General features: G+C 34.4%; 1 protein-coding gene and 2 long non-coding RNA genes across 9 annotated transcripts in view; 1 reads left to right on the top strand and 2 right to left on the bottom strand.

Moving 5' to 3' along the window:
* Window positions 1–6,365, bottom strand: part of LOC127706418 (sulfotransferase 1A1-like) — a 90,263-nt gene extending 83,898 nt beyond the window's left edge. For 2 of the 7 annotated variants that reach the window (XM_052211050.1, XM_052211049.1), the window contains exons 1-2: window positions 6,158–6,365; window positions 1,685–1,816 (exon numbers count right to left, since the gene is read on the bottom strand). In XM_052211050.1, coding sequence (XP_052067010.1) covers window positions 1,685–1,718 — 34 coding nt within the window. In that variant the 5' untranslated portion in view covers window positions 1,719–1,816; window positions 6,158–6,365. The remainder of the gene's footprint in view (window positions 1–1,684; window positions 1,817–6,157) is intronic. The other 5 variants (XM_052211051.1, XM_052211048.1, XM_052211046.1 and 2 more) reach the window with 3 other exon arrangements.
* A 2,309-nt stretch (window positions 6,366–8,674) lies between these two features.
* LOC127706200 (uncharacterized) lies at window positions 8,675–9,833 on the bottom strand. The gene is made up of 2 exons (XR_007984314.1): window positions 9,802–9,833; window positions 8,675–8,930 (listed from the first exon to the last, which is right to left on the bottom strand). It is a non-coding gene; the product is annotated as an uncharacterized LOC127706200 (long non-coding RNA).
* A 5,959-nt stretch (window positions 9,834–15,792) lies between these two features.
* On the top strand, window positions 15,793–16,995 carry LOC127705176 (uncharacterized). The gene is made up of 2 exons (XR_007983741.1): window positions 15,793–15,889; window positions 16,806–16,995. It is a non-coding gene; the product is annotated as an uncharacterized LOC127705176 (long non-coding RNA).
* Window positions 16,996–25,104: the final 8,109 nt, after the last annotated feature.

Raw genomic sequence — 25,104 nt, 5'->3', positions numbered from 1 at the left:
GTTGATCGGCCATGTTTCTCTATAACGACCTACATTTACGTAACTATTTTATATCGACCTGCTGGTGGAGTGGCCATGTTTCTCTATGACAACCTACATTTACGTACCTATTTTATATCGTCCTACTGGTTGATCGGCCATGTTTCTCTATAACGACCTACATTTACGTAAATATTTTATATCGTCCTACTGGTGGAGCGGCCATGTTTCTCTATAACAAGTAAGATTAACGATACCTATTTTATATCGTCCTACTGGTGGAGCGGCCATGTTTGTCAATAACGTTCTACATTTACGTACCTATTCTATATCGGCCTACTGGTGAAGCGGCCATGTTTATCTATAACAACCTACATTTACGTTCCTATTTTATATTGATCTACTGGTGGAGTTGCCATGTTTCTCTAAAACGACCTACATTTACGTACCTTTTTTATATCGACCTACTGGTAGAGCGGCCATGTTTCTCTATAACGACCTACATTTACGTTTCTATTTTATATCGACCTACTGGTGGGGAGGACATGTTTGTCTATAACGATCTACATTTTTCTCCCTATTTTATATCGACCTGCTGGTGGAGCGGCAATGTTTCTCTATGACAACCTACATTTACCTTTCTATTTTATATCGACCTACTGGTGGAGAGGCCATGTTTGTCTATAACGACCTACATGTAGGTACCGTTTATATATCGACCTACTGATAGAGCGGTCATGTTTCTCTATAACGACCTACATTTACGTACCTATTTTATATCGACCTGCTGGTGGAGCGGCCATGTTTCTCTATGACAACCTACATTTACGTATCTATTTTATATCTTCCTACTGGTTGATGGGCCATATTTCTCTATAACGACCTACATGTAGGTACCTATGTTATATCGTCCTACTGGTTGATCGGCCATGTTTCTCTATAACGACACCTATTTTATATCGTCCTACTAGTGGAGCGGCCATGTTTATCTATAACGTTCTACATTTACGTACCTATTTTATATCGGCCTACGGGTGGAGCGGCCATGTTTATCTTTAACGAACTACATTTACGTTCCTATTTTATATTGACCTACTGGTGGAGTTGCCATGTTTCTCTATAACGACCTACATTTACGTACCTATTTTATATCGACCTGCTGGTGGAGCGGCCATGTTTCTCTATGAAAACCTACATTTACGTATCTATTTTATATCTTCCTACTGGTTGATGGGCCATATTTCTCTATAACGACCTACATTTAGGTACCTATGTTATATCGTCCTACTGGTTGATCGGCCATGTTTCTCTATAACGACACCTATTTTATATCGTCCTACTAGTGGAGCGGCCATGTTTATCTATAACGTTCTACATTTACGTACCTATTTTATATCGGCCTACGGGTGGAGCGGCCATGTTTATCTTTAACGAACTACATTTACGTTCCTATTTTATATTGACCTACTGGTGGAGTTGCCATGTTTCTCTACAACGACCTACATTTACGTACCTATTTTATATCAACCTACTGGTGGAGAGGCCATGTTTCTCTATAACGACCTTCATTTACGCACCTATGTTATATCGACCTACTGGTGGAAAGGCTATGTTTCTCTATAACGACCTACATTTACGTACATATTTTATATCGAGCTACTGGTTGAGCGGCCATATTTCTCTATACCGTCATACATTTACTTACCTATTTTATATCGACCTAATGGTGGAGCGGCCATGTTTCTCTATAACGACCTTGTTATCAAAAATAATACCAATACAAATGTGATACAGCTTCGTTTCCACCGGCACTTGTTTGATGCTGTAACTTTCAGTACTGAAAATATACCTCAATAATATAGACTTAGTACTGATTACTACTTCTAAACTATGGTACCATTTTAGTAGCATCATTTTACAGTACGACTACTACACATTTGAATTACCGTATTTTGTACCTCGGTAGTGTAGGTATTATGAAGGTAAAAGAAAAACATAGTACTTCTTTTTTTTCACTTTTTATTTGCTGCCCTTTTTTGCGAGTTTTATTAATTCTAGGGGGTATTTTTTTTTTAAATTGTAACAATGTTATTTATGTTACAATCAACCAATAAATTGTATTGGCACAGCCATTTTAAGACGATAACGTATTCGGAATTAAGAATACGATTTAGTGAATAAGATTGAACCCGATTGGTTGATGTGTGCAGCCTGTATTTATTTTTTTATTACAAGATACTCCGTGCACTCTGCGATATTCCAAAGGCAAAATCATACAAAATAATACGTTTTCCTTAGCGAAACGAAACTGAGCAGTCTTTTCTACGCTGTGATGAGACAAATTTTGTTAGAGAAAAATTGATAGGCAAGGGAGATAAGAACAAATTACGTTAAGAAAAGCAACGGAAACCTATAGTGTTTGGACTAAACAAAAACGCTGTCCCAGGTTAGGGAGAGGGTTGAGCGCTTACAAACATGTTTAAACGCGCAACATTCTTTATGTCCCTGTTCTAATTCAGGGGCCTGTAGTTCAGTGGTTGTCGTTGGTTAATGTTTGTCATATTTGTTTTTCGTAAATTGTTTTGTTATAAATTATAAAAAAGAAGACTTGGTATGATTGTCAATGAGACAACTCTTCACAAGAGACCAAATGACACAGAAATTAACAACTATAGGTCACCGTAAGGCCTTCAACAATGACAAAGGCCGTTCCGCATAGTCAGCTATAAGAGGCCCCGAAATGACAAATGAAAAACAATTCAAACGAGAAATCTAACAGATTAATTTATGTACAAAAAAATGAACGATAAACAAATATGTAACACAATCGACAACCACTGAATTACAGGCTCCTGACTTGGGACAGGCACATACATACAGAATTAACCCAATTGTTTTCTCAATTGAATTGTTTCATATTTTTCATGTCGGGGCCTCTTATAGCCGACCATACGGTAAGGCTTTTTCTCATTGTGGCAGGCCGTACGGTTGCATATAATTGCTTACATCCACTTCAATTGAACTTTGGTGGATAGTTGTCTCATTGGCAATCATACCACATCTCCTTATTTTTATACTAATAATGTTTCTTTAATTCTAGCAAAAATTGACACTAAGTTTCTATATTTTTATACAAATAATGATTTCTCAGTAAGGACATCTCATAAGAATATTTCTTAATGACTATAAGAAACTGTACACATAAATTTTATGAGTTTAACATTAAAAATTTCATCAAAATCGGACCTCAAATAAGTATTCGCTAGTGTTTTTTAAAACAATGTGTTTGCATATAAAATAATAAGGGAGTTTCGGATTGGAGAAACACTTTTGACCTAAGACTGTAGTTTGTAATAAAAAAACGGTGCACACTCATTCTGTAAAAATAAAAAGTTGGTGTTTGATAACAAATGAGACAATTGACAATTAGCAGAGACCAATAGACGTAAATGTGACCGTTCTAGCACAAAAGAGACTACTAAATTCTGTTTACGAAATTGATAATGGAAACAGGGAATGTGTCAAAGAGACAACAACCCGACCAATGAGCAAAAACCGCCAAAAGGCACAAATAGGTCTTCAACACAGTGAGAAAAATTCCGCACCAGGAGGAGGCGGGGTTCAGCTGGCCCCTAAACAAAAATGTGTACTAGTTCATCGAAAATGGACGTCACACTAAACTCCAAAACATATAAATAAACAAAAATTTGAAAAACATATACAAGACTAAGGGAGCTACTGTTTGATTTTTATGGGGGGGGGGGGGGGGGGGGGGGGGGGGGGGTCGGGGGATGAAATTTTTAAAAAATAGGCAAGACAGGAGTTTTGAGTAAAAAAAAGGCAGGGTGAGCAACTTGGCAAAATAAAAGGCAGCAGGATGACTATTTATGCAAAAAAAGTCAGGATGAACTAAAAAAAAGGCAGCACCGAATAGAGTGAAAAAAAAAGGCAGGACAGAGATTACAACTAAAAATAAATGTAGGACAACATTTTTCATCCTAGCCCCGACCCCCCCCCCCCCCCCCTAAATAAAAATCAAATGGTAGCTCCCTAACAAAGGCCAGATTTCTTGTTAAAGTAGACATCTTTAACTTATTTTTATTGTAAGAGGGTCTGGATGGGGGAGGGCGTCCTTCATTTCTGTATTCTTTGATTTTTTAGGTCATAGTTAAGGACCCCGTTATTCCTTTTGTGGTGTATAGACATGAACACACAAAACAGTTATTTATCTGGTGCTTAGTGTTAATGTTACTTGTTTTTGTGCCTCGGAACAATCTATTGAGTCATGCCTTTTGTAACAGTTGTTGTTGGTTTATGTTTGCATATTTGTTTACCCTAATTTTCTCTATTCTTTCTTTTTTTTTTTTGCCATTTATTCAGCACATTTTACCCATTTTCTCTATTCTGTAAACCCCATCCAGACCCTCCTGTACAGTAATTATAGATTAAAAGTATCAAACCGTATTACCGGCAGATACAATATAATAGTGTTCCCGATTGCTATTTAAAAAAAAAATGGAATATTGTGTCCATGGGACACTGATACCCCCGCTTGAAAATATACAGCAAATTCTGCAATTTTTCAATTAACAAAGCGACATAACTAAAGAACAGTGAAAGCGACGCCACCAAAATTCTAACTTGATCTGTGTTTGGTGGTAATAAGCATTTAATCAAAAGTTTATTCACATTTGGTTGAGGCAAACTAAAGTTAGAGTGCGGAAACGACAAATTAAGCTATTTTTCCATGTATAAAGAGACATAACTCGAGAACGGTGAAAGTGACGCCTCCCAAATTCAAATAGATCTTTGTTTGGTGGTAATAAGCATTGTGTAAAGGTTTTATAACATGTGGTTGAGGGAAACTGAATTCAAAGAAAGGAAACTAATTTTTGGACATACGGACGATGGATAAGCGGACAAGGGTAAAACTGCATGCCCCCTTCGCCACGGCGGGGGCATACAAATTCTATTATGTACATCAGATGTGTCTGCGTTTTCGATTACCATTGCAAAACAATGGATTTTGCAATTGTGTACAGCAGTTTTTGAACTGGGTTACCTATCGCATATGCCGTACCGGTAGCTGGTTAAAACCCTAGTCAAAAAAAAAAAATACTGACTGACCTTAAAAACGCAACACATATTTTGTTGAATTTTTTTACCAAATCATATTTGATCCTCATACAACTACTATTCATGCTAACCATACTTCTTTCTCTTTAGAAAAAATCAACATCTGACTTACCTGTGGTTATTGAACATACTAGATTTATTTATTGAAGTCGCACGAATTTTGTTCAGTTTTTTTTCTTTGTGAAACAGTTCTTTCAATCCTTGGCCACACTTCATTCAGCTTAAAAATTTTGCATCTCCATATTGCCAAAACTGAGGAATAAAAAACTGAATCAGCCCATAAGAACATTGCAAACAGAAAAACGTGAACGTGCTGCAAACAGAAAAACGTGAACGTGCTGCAACCAGACAATTCGACGCCAGAAACTCTTTTACTGTCCTTCCGACAACGATACAGTTAGACGGGATTTGTTGAAGACCATCAATGACCAGATCAACACGTAGTGGCAATTCAACGTCAATAAAATTTGATTTCGCAACGTCATTTGCGAGACATGTTTACGGCCGCAACGTCAACTGCTAATCAAATTGCCGAATGCCATTGCGCACATATTTATGCCATAAATGTATTTCATAAACTGGACTGCCAAAGAATCGACTGCAGAAAAACATTTAAAGCCCTAACGTTTCAACCGCATAATTGCCAAAATCCATTGTAATGGGTGGAACAACGGCAAAATCAGAAAGTGCAAAACAGAACCCAAAACATGCCGAACAGAAGTGGTTGATAATTTTGGCGTTTGTTACATGCAGACATTGCTTTTGACGGTGACACGTTCTTTGGTAAGGGTAAAACCAGGGTTTCAGTGTATACCACATGATTTGAACATTAAAAATGACGTAATCAGTTAAACTTTCGAACTACCATTTTTTTTAAAACAATGAAGTAATGAAAGAAATTTCTGTTCATAAGTTTGTTTAACAAAAATTGCATATTTGAAAATGGGAATTAAAAAGACTAAACTAGTGTTGCGTTTTTAAAGTCGGTCAGTATATTGAATCTACAAATAAAACATTTGTTGTACGTGTCTATCAGACTTACCAAAAACGTCTTTCAAAACTCGAAATCAGGTGATTGTGATAATAATATAGAGTTTCCCCCCTTACATATTTCAATCACTAAGTTGTTTTCCACTTACGTAGATTATAAAAAACTTGTGTGAAATTCAATACACGGTATTCTTGATATTGATAAATAAAACACATTTTTTGGTTGAAGCTACATAGTGTGACCTTTCGTGGTGAAGTAGCACGCGATAGATCGTTTTAAGCTAGTTGTACTGTCTAGTTATCTATTTCATATTTGTCATACATCTAATAATTGTACATATTAAGTTGTGATGCCTTGAACATGGTTCAACATGCTTTAACATGTATAAATCATGGTATAATTGCCAATTAGAGAAAAATCTATACTCGAGAATCTATCATAGTCGAAATGACATGGATGATGTAATCAACTATATAAGTCATCTTTCGGTACGGCCTTCAACCATGAGAAAAAGCAATATCGCATACCGACATTAAAAAATGTGAAACAATTCAAACATGAAAACCAACGGCATGATTTGATTTGTGACGAATACAATAAACTAAAAACAGACATGACAGACAGCAACTAACAACATTGTTGTTTGCTTAACGTCCAGTGTCAAATGTTTCACTAATAATTGCAATACGGAGGCTCTACAAATAGGGTATTAATAGATCGAGGGTTATTTTGGATGCCTTTTGAAAATGAGGGCAGGGTGGATAAGGTCAGACTTGTCAGTGGAGTAAAACCCCTTATGCGAAGAAATTTGGATTTCTATACCCCTAGGATGGATTTTTAGAGGGGGACCTCAAACATATCCCCGCAGGTACATCGGGATATAGAAATTTGTTCCAGTTTCAGGGGCGGATCCAGCCATTTTTAAGAGGGGGTTCTAACTCAGGATATAGAGGGGGGGGGTTTCCAACCATATTTTCCCATTCTAAAGCATTGATCGTCAAAAAAAGGGGGGATTCCAACCCTCGGAACCCCCTCCGCCTGGAAAACAGCAATCCTTTCGTCTTCGGATTAATTAACTTGCCATAAATTTGCTTAGCACATGTATATAATAAGGTCTAATATTGTACTATCTACTGTTATAAGAAGACAACTGTTGTTCCTATTTTAACTCTCCTTCCCCCTTTTTTTTCCAAAAACAAATGTAATCATACTTTAGAAATAAGGATAATGTGAAATCCAAGTAATTTATTATTAGATGTTAACTCTTCATCTATTATTATACAACAAACGGTGAAACGAAAACCATGTATGGGTCAACCAAAAGCTAGAAATCGAAGAAATGCAACAAGAACCATGGCTTAAAGAACAAGACTAATACCGGGTCTGGACCCGCGTCGCTTCGTGCGATTGAAAAAGACATGTTTTCTAAAGCATGTCTGATGAAATATCAAATATAAATCATTCCCTTTCATTGAAGCCAAGAAAACTTTGTCAAACATTTTTTCTTGAACAATTAGTATTTTTTCCAACTATTGGCAAACAGGAAGTGGCAATTGCTCACACGCAACAACTTAACATTATAAAGCTTCATGCCAAATATCAAATTACTCTCTTCCATAGAAACACCAATTAAAGCCATGAAAATATTAACAAGAATTTCCGTGTACAATGGGTGTTGTAAAATTTTAAACTATCAGCAAACAGGAAGAGGCAGCACGGAAGATCTAAGAATTGCTTATATACATTACAATTAAACATTATCAATCTACAGATCGACCAAGAATAAATCTGTACTTTTTTCACAGAAGCCAAGAAAATTTTGACGAATTGTAAAGTCTCCTTTCCACGGTCTTTTTGGACGGACGGACGGAGTCGATCGGTTAGGACTAGACCTGCTTTCGCCGTTGGCGACTCGGTAAAAAATAGACAAACAGAAAAAGAACAGATCACAATCAATGTACAGGAAATTTAAAATTTAATAACACGAGCTTTAAATAAAACGTGCAGAAACCCTAAAAGGTTGATCGATCGTTGTTTTTCTTGCGTCCAGAAGAAATATTTCATGCGTTTTCGTTACGAGAACGTATGAATAATACATACAGTCGGTAGGTCCTGGGATTACTGTCGGGAAAATTCGAAAAACGTATCTACAATAAATACAGTTGGTAGGTCCTGGGATTACTGTCGGGAAAATTCGAACTGCCACAAGAAAATGAGGATATATGGGATCGGGACAGACGTTTTGCCTTGCAACAGGCCATCTACGATCCCTCAAAGGCAAGGGCCACACTCTCTCTTCACGATGCGTCGGATTTAACGTCCATATACTGACCGGATGTGGTTGCGTACTTATACACCTCGCTCAGCCAAACGGACGCCCCGCTTTGGCAAATAATTTACTGCCGGAGGGTAGAAGACATAGCAGACCATATTCCTATTCCCTAGTCACCCATGGGGACCTCAAAGGTCAGCAGTTAGCAGCCGTCGTGTAAAATAAGTGAGTTTATAATTCAAAAATATTTGTAGCAGACGTATAACAATATAGCTTTTAAATTAATTTGAATAACAAACGGTTGAAATTTTTAATATATAATCAAAGAGTTATGCAAGACATGTTCGTGAAACAACGGATCCACCAGAAGTGAAATTATGGCGAGGTTCTGTTTGTAGGGAACACGAACAAGCCATGCCCTGCCTCTACAAAATGTCCAAATTTCTGGTCTTACATCGTCCTCCGCTACAATATTGTCTATAATTACAACAGTTTCTGGTAGTAACACATCTTTTATTACGTCTACATCTAGGTCTCGCTCTTTTGTCACGACTGAAAATAAACAATTTGTACGAGTACTGAATGCTGGATTAAAATAGTGGAAATTGTAATTTTTTTTCTGTGCTCGTTTTTTTATTTTGTCATGTTTGTGTATTTGTTTGTGTGTGTGTGTGTGTGTTTGTTTGTTTTATGTCTTTATTCGTATGCCTTCAGTTATTAACAACAAAATTACAGATTTAAAACTAATTATGTAACGTTTGAAGTACAACTTATCACTCACAACTCAACAAATATAAGTTAAAACTGCAATGAACACACTTACATTGTGTAAATAAAAGATAATAAAATATATAAATTGTAGTTATTTTACAGTTTTCATCACATCGGCAATCTATTATATTTGAAGGGTTCGCCCCGCCCCCGCCCCCCTCCCCCCCCCGCCCCCCCCCCCCCCCCCCGCCCCCCTCTTCTCCCATCACCTGTCTGAACCGCTCTTGAATTCAAGCTTATTGATTCTGTTCAAATTGAGACATAACTAATTCACTTTTCGAGCTAAAGAAACCTTCAATAGAGGCCAGATTCAGTTTTATAGCATCTCCCAGTACTTAATAAAATTATATAATATTATTTTATGTTATACATGTTTCTAGTACAAAACAATTGACAATAAATCAATATGCATGTGTGTACATGTACACGGTAAAGTTTTTAATTATATAAACATGTGTATACATGTACACGGTAAAGTTTAATTATTTAAACATGTGTATACATGTACACGGTAAAGTTTAATTATATAAACATGTGTATACATGTACACGGTAAAGTTTAATTATATATACATGTGTATACATGTAAATGGTAAAGTGTTAATTATATTATTTCTGTCAGCTTTATAATTGATGAGAAAAGTGAAACATACCTCAAAATTTCGTCGCTTCTTATATCTGCATTGTTAGTCATGGCTACAAATAAAGAATATATTACATCACTCATTAAATTGACGCTCGATTTTCGGGTAGGGGAGGGGGGGGATTCGGGCGAAATGTTAATTGGTAGGTCGGATAATCTTTTTTTTAAATTTTGTACATCATTCTTTACTGCATTTCGTTTGACAGAAATATCATTTTCGTCCAGTTGGACAAGATCATTATTTGAGTACTTCTAATGCAAGGATATTCCTTTCCATATCCCCCCCTCCCAGAATGTCCCTTTATCAAACTCAGACATTTATTTCTTGCCGTACGTAAATATTCAAATTAGAAATTTTGTTTTCTTGTACCTTTTAAAACTGCCCATCTTGTTCAATGAATTTTATATTCATCGATAGCTAAATTTTATTTTGATATCCCCAAAAAAGTGAAAAGATTAATCGACCTGTTTATGCATGAACTTTTTGCCACTAGACGTTAAGACAGCAATAATTAATAAATCAATAAGAAGGGTAAATAGAAGATAATTATAGATAAGGCTTTTTTACTGCTAAATCATTTAGACAAGACAGTGATCGTTTCATTTTCTCGAGGTTTGTTATACCTGATATTACATGACATTATACCTGATATTACATGACATTATACCTGATATTACATGACATTATACCTGATATTACATGACATTATACCTGACATTATATGACATTATACCTGATAATACATGACATTATACCTGATAAACATGGTATTATACTTGATATTACAAGACATTATACATGATATTACATGACATTATACCTGATAATACATGACATTATACTTGATATTACATGTTATCATATAACTATAAATTATCTGTTTTCTCATTGGCTAAAAGCATAGAAAATCCTCTTTGATAAAACTTATATTCACTGTGGCAAAAATCACGCCAGGTTAATATAAGATTTGGAACAGCGTCCGTGTACCTTCTTTTTCTTCTTGATTTCGGTGTATTTTTTCTCTTCTACTTGTTTTCAATGTATTTTTTAGTAAATTTTTTGAATATTTCAACTTATGAAAATTAGCAACTGCTAGGAGCAGTTTTAAAAGTATCTTGATCAAATACTAGAAAATTGGAGAATGATAAAAGTCATATAATACAACAGTTGTTGACTTTTGATTTAAGTTGATACAATGATTTATCAACCCCAGATATATGACATTCACCCTCGGACTTTGGCCTCGGTGAATATCATATCTCTGGGTTGATAAATCATTGTTGGCTGAGGGTGAATGTCATATCTTTGGGGTTGATAAATCATTGTATCAACCTCATCAAAAGTCAATAATTGTATAACATTATACCTGATATTACATGACATTATATCTAATATTACATGACATTATATTTGATTATACATGACATTATGTAAGATATAAATTTGTCCTGGTAAAATATGTCCGGGCGGAAATATATTACCAGTATAAAAAGTCCATGGTTACAGAATTTACTAGTATTTTTAGTCCGACGTTAGTAATTTTCCAGGAATTCAAGTCCATGTCAGTAATATTCCTAGGTAAAAACGTCCATTTTCCTTTTTTTTTTATAGGAAACATATTAATGAATCAAATCATTTACATTTAAACAATAGAAATTTAAATGTTATGTTTTAATATTATTTAAGAGTTGTGTATTTATATTTTTTAATAAAATGTATGTCCCCAGACTAATTTTCCTAAGAATCATGTTCATTAATATTCCTAGGTAAACGCATCCATGCCCTTTATTTTAAAAGGTAGATATAGATGTTATGTTTTAATATTGTTTAAGAGTTGTGTATCAATTTTTTTAATAAAGTTTATGTCCCCCGACTAATTTTCCTAGGAAATCATGTCCATGTCATTAATATTCCTAGGTAAAAACGTCCATGCCCTTTATTTTAAAAGGTAAATATAAATGTTATGTTTTAATATTGTTAAAGAGTTGTGCATTAATATTTTAATGAAATTCATGTCCCCAGAGTAATTTTCCTAGGAAAAAAACGTCCATGTCCTTTATATTAAAAGGAAAATGTTAATGAAACAAATTAATTACATGTAAACAATGGAAATTCTATTTTTATGTTTTAATATTGTTAAAGAGTTGTGCATTAATATTTTAATGAAATTCTTGTCCCCAGACTAATTTTCCTAGGAAATCATGTTTATGTCATTAATATTCCTAGGTAAAAACGTCCATATCCTTTATTTTAAAAGGAAAAAAATAATGAAACTTTCCAATCTTAACTAAGAAAATATGTAATTTTTATAATATAATAAAAATTACTAGAAAAACAAGTCTTAGGACAATTTTTCCTAGGAAAATAAGTGCCAGGCATATTTTACTAGCTATGGACTTATTTTCCTAGGAAAATTTGTCCTGGGACTTACATTCCTAGTGAAATAATGGTCATGGACTTGATTAACTAGGAAAAAAAGTCTGGCGGACACATTTTACTACCGCACCAAATTTACTGTTACAATTATACCTGATATTACATGACATTATGCCTGATATTACATGACATTATGCCTGATATTACAAGACATTATGCCTGATATTACATGACATTATGCCTGATATTACATGACATTATGCCTGATATTACAAGACATAATGCCTGATATTACATGACATTATACCATCTCATAGATAGTTTATTTTTACATAAGGGCTCTAGGTCCTTTTTGTTTGATCAGCTTTTCAACGTTTGTATTATGTTTGGGATTTTCAAATATTTTGTCCTCGAACATCACTGAAGAGACTTTAATAGTCAAATGCGCATCTGGTGCAGTAAAACTAGTACCGTGTACAAACTTATGCTTAAAAATTTCATGACGTTAAAAAGAAATTTTAAAAAACTATAATTACTGATAAATTTAAAAACAAGTTGCTTTCTTAAAAAAAAGAAAAGCAACACGTGAACCTAAGATCGCTGGTCACCAAAAGATTGTTGCTGATTTTTTGTTTGCTTTTGAAATGAAATAATTGACTGTGAATATAAGAAGATAATGATGATGCTAAACTACCTTTATTAAAGCTATGTAATTGTGTGTACATTCTTGCGCACGTCAGTTGAAAGCAATGATCGATAGTTAAGAATAAACAAGTGTATATTTACAGCTATTATTTTAATAAAAATTTGAAAGCTCGGCTATTCTATTTATTACCTGGGAATATCCATAATTTTTTCATAACCCTTTTGCATATGGTCCGAGTACACAGTTATTTCGTAGTGCATTTCTTTTAGACAATAAATGAAAATAAAAAAAATCCCACCTGCGCTTTCTCAATAATATTTTTACAGTGTGTTGTACTACTTTTGGGACAAATTATATCAAATTATGGAAAAATTCATCGGCTCTAACTAAAAAAATGTACCATAGTACTCATATTTATATGCTATTAGGTTGAACCATTAAAACAAACAAACAACCAAAAAGAATTGAAATTGTATAATAAACATACATTCCTGCAGGTGAACTTTTTCCAAAAAATTAGAATATAATATCAATAAACACAAATGTCGAGTATTTAGTGATGGACATTGTATTTATCAAATGAATCTCTTTTTAAATATAAAAAAGAGGATGTGGTATGATTGCCAATGAGACAACTCTCCACAAGAGACCAAATAAACAGAAACTAACAACTATAAGCCACCGTAGGGCCTTCAACAAAAAGCAAAGCCCATACCGCATAGTCAGCTATAAAAGGCCCCGAAATGACAAATACTGCTATACAAAATATAAGCAAAGAGTTAAAAATACACTTAAACAGTATAAAACAATTAACATTATGATAGTTATTAATTTTGTTATAATTATTGTAAAATAATAATTACGTTTTTTGTGAGATGCAAGGATTTAAAATGCATGTGATTTGAAACGTATTTTTTATTCACGACCGTTTAAATTAGGATATTTAGCTAACTTTGGGTACGCATCCCTGCTCATTGGTGCTCATACATTACAAATAATTTTCATAAATGTAGTATGACTGTTCAAATCTGTGAGACATGATAATGCACGAATAATAAATTACAATTTTAATTATATTCTATTAAGAATAAATTCAGTCTCAGTTTAAACTTAACACTGAATATTCTCTTAGTCAGGTAGTATCTATTAATGAAATTAGATTTTTGTTTACAGAAAAATCTTTTTGTTTAATTATCTTTCTGCTTTCCGACCACATTGTTTCCGACCTAAGATAAATATTTTAACCAGATACCCGAAGGCCGCAACATGTTAGCTGCTCGATAGTCAAAAAAGGGCGTTCGTACGATGTCATTGTGGTCATGCGCCCGCCCCCTTATACTTCCGAAGCACGAGTTTCAACAGTATAAAAAAGAAAATAATGCAAACAACAAATAAATCCTGAAATGTCAGAAGCTAAAGAACTTAATTCAATGAAGTAGTACTAGTATATAATATAACAAATATATCATTAGACAATTCTTGCTATCATCTTTAGAAGTTCAATATAATTAAAAGCTTATTGTTATAACGAATGAATTACCTTGACAGATCGTAACAAGACAGAAGCATATGCTATAACGAATGACTTACCGTGACAGACCGTAGCAAGACAGAAACAGACAAGGCAGAATAGCATTAGTTTGTGCATGGTTATCTATTAACACTCAGTATGCTGTGCTCTCAAAATCAATTTTCTTTTATATGTACATGTACAGATTTTTATTTAGTTATCGCTGCACAAAAATAATTTTAAAATATAAAAAAAATCATTTAAAGAAGTACATGAATTCAGCCAGGCATATATATAAACACATTATGTCCGGATTGACAACAATCAATCCATGTAAACGACAAGACAAATGTATTGATTTTCAAAAGTTTGGGATAGACAAAACTGTGGTGGGTAAAAATATTCTGTAATTGAGAGAAACATAACAAAAGTATAGTAGAATAAAATTACCATTTAATTTGATTAAAATTTCAATACGTTTTGGATATGTGTCCATCTTTGGATACATTAACATGATTAAAGCAATATATTAAACGAAACAAATCCCAACACAAAACAATTAACAAAACATGTGATAGAAGTAAAGACTTTATATATTTTTGTCGTTTCCAAACTTTTAGTATCTAGGCTTAGTTCTTGACACCGCTTCTTTCTCTATTTAATATTTAAACATACATTGAAGCAACATCAGATCACCGATTTCAAATTTCGTGAATTCATTTATAATATATAAATCAAGAGTACAAACTGAGGAAAACACATGACCTACAAACGGAGTTAGACCGACGTACAGGGTAAGTGTCTCTTGCTATGTTTACATCATTAGCCTTAAGAACTACAAAATGATTGAGACCGGGTACGTCGACAGGGTAAGTGTCTCTTGCTATGTATACATCATCAGCCTTGAGAACTACAAAATGATTGAGACGGGGTACGTCGACAGGGTAAGTGTCTCTTGCTATGTATACATCATTAGCCTTGAGAACTACAAAAGGAGTGAGACCGGGTACGTCAACAGGGTAAGTGTCTCTTGCTATGAATACATCATCAGCCTTGAGAACTACAAAAGGATTGAGACGGGGTACGTCGACAGGGTAAGTGTCTCTTGTTATGTATATATCATTAGCCTTGAGAACTACAAAAGGAGTGAGACTGGGTACGTCAACAGGGTAAGTGTCTCTTGCTATGAATACATCATCAGCCTTGAGAACTACAAAAGGATTGAGACGGGGTACGTCGACAGGGTAAGTGTCTCTTGCTATGTATTCATCATTAGCCTTGAGAACTACAAAATGATTGAGACCGGGTACGTCGACAGGGTAAGTGTCTCTTGCTATGTATACATCATCACCCTTGAGAACTACAAAATGAGTGAGACCTGGTAGTCTTGTAGTGGGATTGAAAGGATATTTATTTGTGTCTTTAAGTGGTATTTCGGGAGATTAAAAAAAAACCTAGTATTTATGCATATATGTTAATGGATTATATGTGTTTTTCGTTTGATAAATATTGGATGTAGAATCGTCTGAGAAAAGTGAAATGGTACAACTAGAATGAATTTCCAGGTATGTAACTCTCTAGTATAGGTTATTTAACTAAAAACGGTGTGCTCGATTTAAACTCATATCGAAAACAAAATGATTCTATATTTCAAACCATTTTATTCGATGAAATAAAATGAAACAAGAAACAGTATTTCATGCACAACACAACATTTTGTCTTCCCTTTGCTAATTACAACGAACAAAACTTGTATGCATTTTTTTTAAATAGCAATACAAGCAAACTGAAAGTATGTTTCATTCTTCCCTATTATCAGAAAGGAAGCAAAAAAGTTTTAGAAATAAAAATCCGCATGATTATAAACATTCCTGGATTCCGTTTCGTATGTATTAAACTTAAGTGGACAACATTCTACCTTTTAATTTCATTTAAACATTTATTTCAAGATTAACGCCGTTTATTTGCACTGTCGATATAACTGTTATATTTGCCACTGGACATATAACAACAGTGAATGAATTCGATTATGTTACGTGTTTCTGTTGAACATTGATTAAAAACCCCGCCGAATATTTTATACAAGCCTTATTCAAATGTTATCCATTCCCCTCAAATTTTATTCATAAGTACTAAATTTAAATTATAACAACGAACAATCAAATAAAATACCCAATACGCCATTTTGACCATTACAGTTTCTTCGACTTTTTATTCTATTGAACCACAATATTATTGTAGAAACAATCCGAGTAATTTTTGTGTTTTTAATTTATATATATATAAAAATGCAACAAACGATTTTTGCTGTGAAAAATTAAAATATTTCAAGGAAATGATATCTTAAACGGTAAAATTAAAATCAAATCTTTATGTGAAATATATTTTCTCTTACTTTCATTATTGAATAATGTTAATGTGTTCAATATTACAATAGAATTCACTGACTCACACACAGTTAACACATTTGATATTTTGTAGATGCACAGAAGAGGAATGGGACTCAATGGAAAATATTCGTGTTTACCCACTTGGATACTAAAAAATTCAGCCATGATTTGCATCGGAAAACAAATTGTGGATTATATTGTTGAATTTTAGTGAATACGATACTATATTTTACAAGATTGAATTACGACTCGCAAATAAAAGCTGTTTGTTAATAATGAGATATTTAGTGTTCATTGTATTACTACGATCCCAATTTTTTTTTAAATCCAGTATCAGTCGTTTTAGTAAGATTTCATTTTCATTCAATATCGCGTTTCGTCCTCTAGAATTATTCCCATGGGTGAACACTTTTTAAGAAAGTGCCCATGGAAATATCCAAAGGGCAAAACGTCCGGATGAATGAAGACGAACAATAGAAAATAACTCTCCATTCCTGAAAAATAGTAGAGAGTTTAAACAAAAGATTTACGTCACAGGTGTATTTTAAATAGATATACGACCGAGACCAGGAAAACTTGCAGTACAAGGATTCTTGGTTTCACAATAAGATTATGGGTTAACAATAAAATTATGGTTTTACAATACAACTCTGGGTTTTACAATAAATTCGTCAACAGATGGTGAAAACAAACAAAGTATAGACAAGGAAGAGTTACAATAGTGTACTTCTATTAGCTGAAACTCATCAACAGATGTTAGAAAAAGACAAATATTTAAAGCGAAAAACAAAGTCCAAAAATAAAATGTATTTTGTCAAGATTTATCTTCGTTTTAAAGTATAAGTGAACAGTTCTTCAAGATGAGTAAATTTCATTGTCGATAAAATATTCCAAAAAATTGTATGAAGTATTTTAGTGCAAAATCAAAGCCACGGATCTAATGTGCATTTCACTATTTTGCAGAATATATTTTACCGGATTGCTGTGACAGTAAAGAGTTAAACAAGATTGATTTAAAAGGTAATTAAATTATTTTGATTAATGTGTCGTCTCTTAATAATAAAAATAAAAAGTATGTCTAAAGTAGATCATTCAGTCAATAAACAAAACTAGTCGTAAGTATTATCGTCATTCGACAAGCAACATATTTACACCAAGAGACATTTACAGGTCAGTATAAGGACAAGCAACACCACGAGACATCTACAGGTTAGTATGAGATCGTCAGTCAACACACAACATCAAGAGACATCTACAGATTTGTATGTAAGGACTAACAACATCAAGAGGCATCTACAGGTTACTTTGATGTCGTCATCCATAAGCAGCACTAGTCTCAATCGTGTTTAGTTCTCAAGGCTGATGATATATTCATAGCAAGAGACACCTATCCTGTTGACGTACCCTGTATCACTCCTTTTGCAGTTCTCGAGGCTAATGATTCATGCATAGCAAGAGACACTTATCTTGCTGCTGTAACCGGTATAAATCATTTTGTAGTTCTCAAGGCCTAGCATAGCAAGAGACACCTACCCTGTTAACGTACCCGGTCTTACTTCGTTTGTAGTTCTAAAGGCTAATGATGCATGCATAGCAAGATATACTCACCTTGTTGACGTACCCGGTATTACTCCTTTTGTAGTTCTCAAGGCTAATGATGCATTCATAGCAGGAGACACTTACCCTGTTGACTTACGCGGTCTCACTCCGTGTGTTGTTTTCAAGGCAAATGATGCTAGCATAGCAAGAAACACATACCCTGTTGACGTACTCGGTCTCACTCCGTGTGTTGTTCTCAAGGCTAATGATGCTAGCATAGCAAGAAACACCTACCCTGTTGACGTAAACGGTCTCACTCCGTTTGTTGTTCTCAAGGCTAATGATGCTAGCATAGCAAGAGACACGTACCCTGTTGACGTACTCGGTCTCACTCCGTGTGCTGTTATCAAGGCTTATGATGCTAGCATAACAAGAGACACTTACCCTGTTGACGTAACCGGTATCACTCCTTTTGTATTTCTCAAGGCTAATGATGTATGCATAGCAAGAGACACCTACCCTGTTGACATACCCGGTCTCAATACTGTTCTGTTTTCTAGGCTAATGATGTATACTTCTGCTGATTTGTTTGAAAAAAGCACGTACACGTCTACAGTTTGGATATATACAGCAAGAGACACTTTCCCTACCGACGTACCGGGTCTCCTTCATTTCGTGTTTTTTTTTCAGAATGTACTCTTGATTTGTATATTCTAAATCAATTCACAAGGTTTGAAATCGGTTATTTTCTGTTTCCTGGTTACATTTAAGTATGATTAAATATGAAATAATGAAAGAATCGGTGTCAAGAATTAAGCTAAGATACTAAAAGTTTGGAACGTCAAACATATTTAAAGGCACTACTTCTATCTTATTTGTGTTGTATTGTTGGGTTTTTTTTTCTCTTTCGTTTAAAATATTGATTTTATCTATCCAACAATGGATACGTGCTAAAACTTTATTCAAGTTTAATCAAATAAAAATTTGTTCTAAATTTAATTCAATTCAAATATATATTGTCATATTAATTCTATAAACAATAAGTTTGTGACAAATTATATGAATGCAAACATACACAAAAGACATTAAAAAAAAAACATTGGAAAACATACCCCTTTAAACATGTACAAGTAAAAGAGCAAACCAATCTATTTATTTAGTACTTTATGTTACTATCATGTTGTTAAAGTAGTTTTTATTACCCCAAACAAATGTGTCTATGATCCTAGACTTTTTAAAATCAATAACTTTCTGTAAATTGTCGTTGACAATGATTGGTTGTTGTCAATCCGGATGTTCTGTGTTTATTTATTTGTCTGATTGAGTTCATGCACTTTCTTATGTGCTTTTTTATATTTTTAAATATTTTTTTTGTGCAGCGATACATGCGATACCTAAAGATAAATCTTTACATGTGCTGCATATAAAAGAACATTGGTTTTGAGAGCACGGTATACTGAGTGTTTATAGACAACCATGCATAAACTAATTCTATTCTGCCTAGTCTGTTTCTGTCTTGCTACGATCTGTCAAGGTAAGTATTTTGTTATAGAATCTCTTCTGTCTTGCTACAAGGTAAGTCATTCGTATTAATAATCTTTGTATTGGACCTTTGAAGATGATGCCAGTATTGTCTTATTACTAGAATTACGTCAAGTAATATAAGTGTCTTAGCTAGTGGCATTTCAGGATTGACATGTTTTTCGCATTTTTTGTTCTTTCTCTTTCCTTTTCTGTCTTTTATTATTTTTGAAAGTCGTGCTTCTGCAATATAAGGGGGCGCACGATGGCCAAGCTATCGTACAAATTCGCTCCTTTTGAATATCTAGCGGTAAACATGATGCGGCTTTCGAACATTTGGTTTGGTGCACATTTTCATTTGTCTAAGTGCTTATATTAGTTAAGCTACTTTTTATGATCAATTTAATATAAACGGTACTAGTGTTACTGCAACAGATTCGCATTTCGACAACTGATGCTCTTCGGTGATGCCCAATGCCAAACTATTTGAAAATCCCAAACATAGTAAACGTTGAGAAGCTGATCAACCCAAATAACCTAAATAGGTCCTTATAGGTAAAAATAAACGATCTATGAGATGGTATAATGTCATGTGTAAAAACAAACTCGAGAAAATAATATGATCATTGACTTATCCATATAATTTAGCAGTAATAAACAAAAGTGTGACTTATTATTGTCTTCAATATACCCTTGTTATTAATTGTTGCTTGCTTAACGACAAGACAAATATTTCATGCATTATGAGATCGATAAATCCTTTAATTTGTTAGTTTTTAATTTTTATTTTTTTTTTATTTTTTTTTCTGGGAGGGGGTTAGGATTCATTTCATTTAAAGAATATTTTAGCCATCGATGAAAATAAAATTTAATGATCAACATATAAAAAAGGATGATGGGCATGTTTGAAGGGAACAAGATAACCAGACTTTTAAATTATATGTGAAAATATGCGTACCACAAGAAATCAATGTTTTTTTTTGATAAAGGGACAGATGGGGAGGAGGATTATGGAAAGGAATATCCTTGCATTGAAAGTATTAATTCTTTCCCAATAGGAAGAAAATGATTATTCTGTTATACGAAATGAAGGAAATAGTTGTACACAAAATTTAAAAAAAAAAAAAATTATAATCCGATGTAGTGACATTTACTCTTCTTCTTCTGGTTAAGTGTAGGACTCATTTTGAGTATATTCACACTTGAACCCGAACCCTTACTCCCGCTTCCGAAAATCAAACATTCATTTCTAGGTTAAACGTGATGAAAAATAAATAATACATTAATTCTTACTTTATAGCTATGACTGACAATGCAGATATAATAAGCGACTCAATTTTACAGTATGTTTTTAACTTTTCTCTTCATTTATTATAAAGCTGACTTCAACAATATAGGTAACAAAAAAACCTTACCGTTTACATGTATAACGATTTATCATCAATAGTTTTGTATTAGATAAAACATTACATAATACTTTATGATTTTATAATTAAGAGAAAAATAAGAATTAAGTATACTGTGGGATACTATAAAACAGAGTTTGCCTACTGGAGGTTTCTTCAGCCCGAAAAGTTATTTTGCTATGTCTCAATTTGAAGTGAATAAACGTGAGTTTAAGAGCGGATAAAGACAGCATAAAAGAGGGGGTATGCTAATCTAGAGCGAATCTCTGAAAATAATAAAAAATAATAGACTGTGATGATGTGAGGAAAATTATAATTTATGTTTTTCAGTATTTATATAATGTAAGTGTGTACAAACTTAAAAGTATTTACATAATGTAAGTGTGTTCAAACTTAAAGGTATTTGCATGATGTGAGTGTATTTAAAATTAAATGGCAATTCAACTTTTTACTGTTGACTTGTGAGTGGTAGGTAGTATTTGAAACATTACTTAATCCGTTTCTATCTGCAATTTTGTCTTGATAACTGCAAGAATTTCCGCCATTTTAACTTTTAATTGTTGACTTGTGTTGGTAGTTATAGTATTGAAACATTACCTGATCCGTTTGTATCTACAATTTTGTCTTAATAACTGCAAAAATTTCCACAATTTTAATTAAGTATTTACTACAATTCGTTTATTTTAGTCGTGTGAAAAGAGCGAGACCTACCTGCAGACAGGGTAAAAGATGTACAAGTTACAGAGACTGTTGTAATAGCCAAGCTTGTAGACGAGGACGATGCGTGAGGGCCAGACGTTTTACAATTAAAAGCATTCAGTAGAGGCAGGACATGATCTTATGTTCGTGTTTCCTTCAATAGAACCAAGCCAATATTTTAAGTATCCTGGATCTGTTGTTTCACGAACATGTCTTGTATAACTTTATTATTATATATTAAACGTTTAAAATATTTCAGTGTTAGTCAAATTATAGCTTTCTTGTTTTACATCTGCTACAAATATTTTTGAATTATCAAATCACTTATTTTACATGATGAGGTTTAATAAGCAAGAGACACTCACCCTATTGATGTACCGGGTCTGACTCCTTTTGTAGTTTTCAAGGCTAAGGATGCATGCATAGCAAGAGACACTCAGCCTATTGATTTACCGGGTCTCACTCCTTTAGTAGTTCTCAAGGCTAATGATACATGCACAGCAAGAGACATTTACCCTGTTAATGTACCCGGTATCACTCCTTAGTAGTTCTCAAGGCTTATGATGCATGCATAGCAAGAGACATTTACCCTGTTGACGTACCCGGTCTCACTCCTTTTGTAGTTATCAAGGATAATGATACTTCCATAGCAAAAGACAATTACCGTTTTGATGTACCCGGTCTCAATCCGTATGTAGTACTCAAGACTAATGATGTATACATAACAAGAGACAATTACCCTGTTGACGTACCCGGTCTCACTCTTTTTGTATTTCTCAAGGTTAATGATGCATGCTAGCATAGAAAGGGACACTTTCCATGTTGATGTACCCGGTCTAACTCCTTTTGTAGTTCTCAAGGCTAAAGATGCATGCATAGTAAGAGACACTAACCCTGTTGATGTACCCGGTCTCACTCCTTTTGTAGCTCTCAAGGCTAAAAGATGCATGCATAACAATAGACATTTACCCTGTTGACATAAGTGGTCTCACTCCTTTTGTAGTTTTTAAGGCTATTGATGCATGCATGGCAAAAGACATTTACCTGTTGTAGTAACCGGTCTCTCTTTTTGAAGATCTCAAGACAAATGATGCATGCATAGGAAGAGACACTTACCCTGTTGACGTTCCCGGTCTCGCTCCTTTTGTAGTTGTCAAGAAAAATGATGCATGCATAGCAAGAGACACTCACCCTGTTGTTTTACCCGGTCTCACTCCTTTTGTAGTTCTCAAGACTGATAATGTTTGCATAGAAAGAGAAATTTACCCTTTTGACATACCCTGTCTCACACCTTTTGTAGTTCTCAAGGCTAATGATGTATACATAGCAAAGATATTTACCCTATTGATGAACCTAGTCTAACTCTTTTTGTATTTCCCAAGGTTAATGATGCTAACATAGCAAGAGACATTTTTCATGTTGATGTACCCGGTTTAACTCCTTTTGTAGTTCTCAAGGCTTAAGATGCATGCATAGCAAGAGACACTTACCCTGTGGATGTACCTGGTCTCATTCCTTTTTTAGTTCCAAGGCTAAAGATGCATGCATAGCAAGAGACATTTACCCTGTTGACATACGTGATCTCACTCCTTTTGAAGTTTTCAAGGCTAATGATGCAAGCATAGCAAGAGACATTCCCCCTGTTGACATACACGGACCGACACCTTTTGTAGTTCTCAAGGCTAATGATGAATGCATAGCAAAAGACATTTACAATGTTGACGTACCCGGTCTTACCCTTTTTGTAGTTTTTAAGGCTATTGGTGCATGTATAGCAAGAGACATTTATCTTTTTAACATACCTGTTTTGTAGATCTCAAGGTCAATGATGCATGCATAGCATAAGATATTTACCCTGTTGATGTACCCGGTCTAACTCCTTTTGTAGATCTCAACGCTAATGATGCATGCATAGCAAGAGACACGCATCCTATTGATGTACCCGGTCTCACTCCTTTTGTAGTTTCAAGGCTAATGATGCATGTACAGCAAGATACATTTACCCTTTTGACGTTCCGGTGTTGTAGATCTCAAGGTTAATGATGCATGCTTAGCAAGAGACATTTACCCTGTTGATGTACCCGGTCTCACTTCTTTAGAAGTTCACAAGATTAATGATGCATGCATAGCAAAAGACACTCGCCCTGTTGACGTACCCAGTCTCACTCCTTTAGTAATTCTCAAGGCTAATAATGCATGCATAGCAAGAGACACTTACCCTTTTGATGTTCCCGGTCTCACTCCTTTAGTAGATCTAAAGGCTATTGATTCATGCATAGCAAGATAAACTTAACCTGTTGTTGTACCATGTCTCACTTCTTTAGTAGTTCTGAAGGCTAATGATGCATGCATAGCAAGAGACACTCACCCTGTTGACCTACCCAGTCTCATTATTTTTGTAGTTCTCAAGGTTAAAGATGCATGCATAGCAAGATACATTTTCCCTGTTGGCGTACCCGGTCTCACTCCTTTTGTAGTTCTTAAGGCTATTGATGCATGCAAAGCAAGAGACATTTACCTGTTGTAGAAACCAGTCTCTCTCCTTTTGTAGATGTCACGGCAAATGATGCATGTATAGAAAGAGACGCTTACCCTGTTAACGTACCCCGTTTCACTCCTTTTGCAGGACTCAAGACTGGTAATGATTGCATAGAAAGAGATATTTACCCTTTGAAGTACCCTGTCTCACACTTTTTGTAGTTCTCAAGGCTAATGATGTATACATAGCAAGAGACATTTACCCTATTGATGTACCCGGTCTAACTTGTTTTGTAGTTTTCAAGGCTAATGATGCCTGCATAGCAAGAGACACTCACCCTGTTGATGTACCCGGTCTCATTCCTTTTGTAGTTTTCAAGGCTAATGATGCATGCAAACAGCAAGGAACATTCACACTATTGAGGTACATAGTGTCATTCCTATAGTAGTTCTCAAGGCTAATGATGCATGCATAGCAAGAGACACTCACCCTATTGATGTACTGGGTCTGACTCCTCTTGTAGTTTTCAAGGCTAATGATGCATGCATAGCAAGAGAATTTCACCTTATTGATGTACTGGGTCTGTCACCTTTGTAGTTTTCAAGGCTAATGATGCATGCATAGCAAGAGACACTCACCCTATTGATTTATTGGGTCTGACTCATTATGTAGTTTTCAAGGCTAATGATGCATGCAGAGCAAAAGACAATTACCTGTTGATGTACCGGTCTCACTTCTTTTGTAGT

The sequence above is a fragment of the Mytilus californianus genome, unplaced genomic scaffold (assembly GCF_021869535.1).
Source record: "Mytilus californianus isolate M0D057914Y unplaced genomic scaffold, xbMytCali1.0.p SCAF_6, whole genome shotgun sequence".
In the NCBI taxonomy this organism is placed as follows: domain Eukaryota; kingdom Metazoa; phylum Mollusca; class Bivalvia; order Mytilida; family Mytilidae; genus Mytilus; species Mytilus californianus.
The sequence above is the reverse complement of the archived record's forward strand: the minus strand, read 5'-3'. Positions and strand labels throughout refer to the sequence as shown.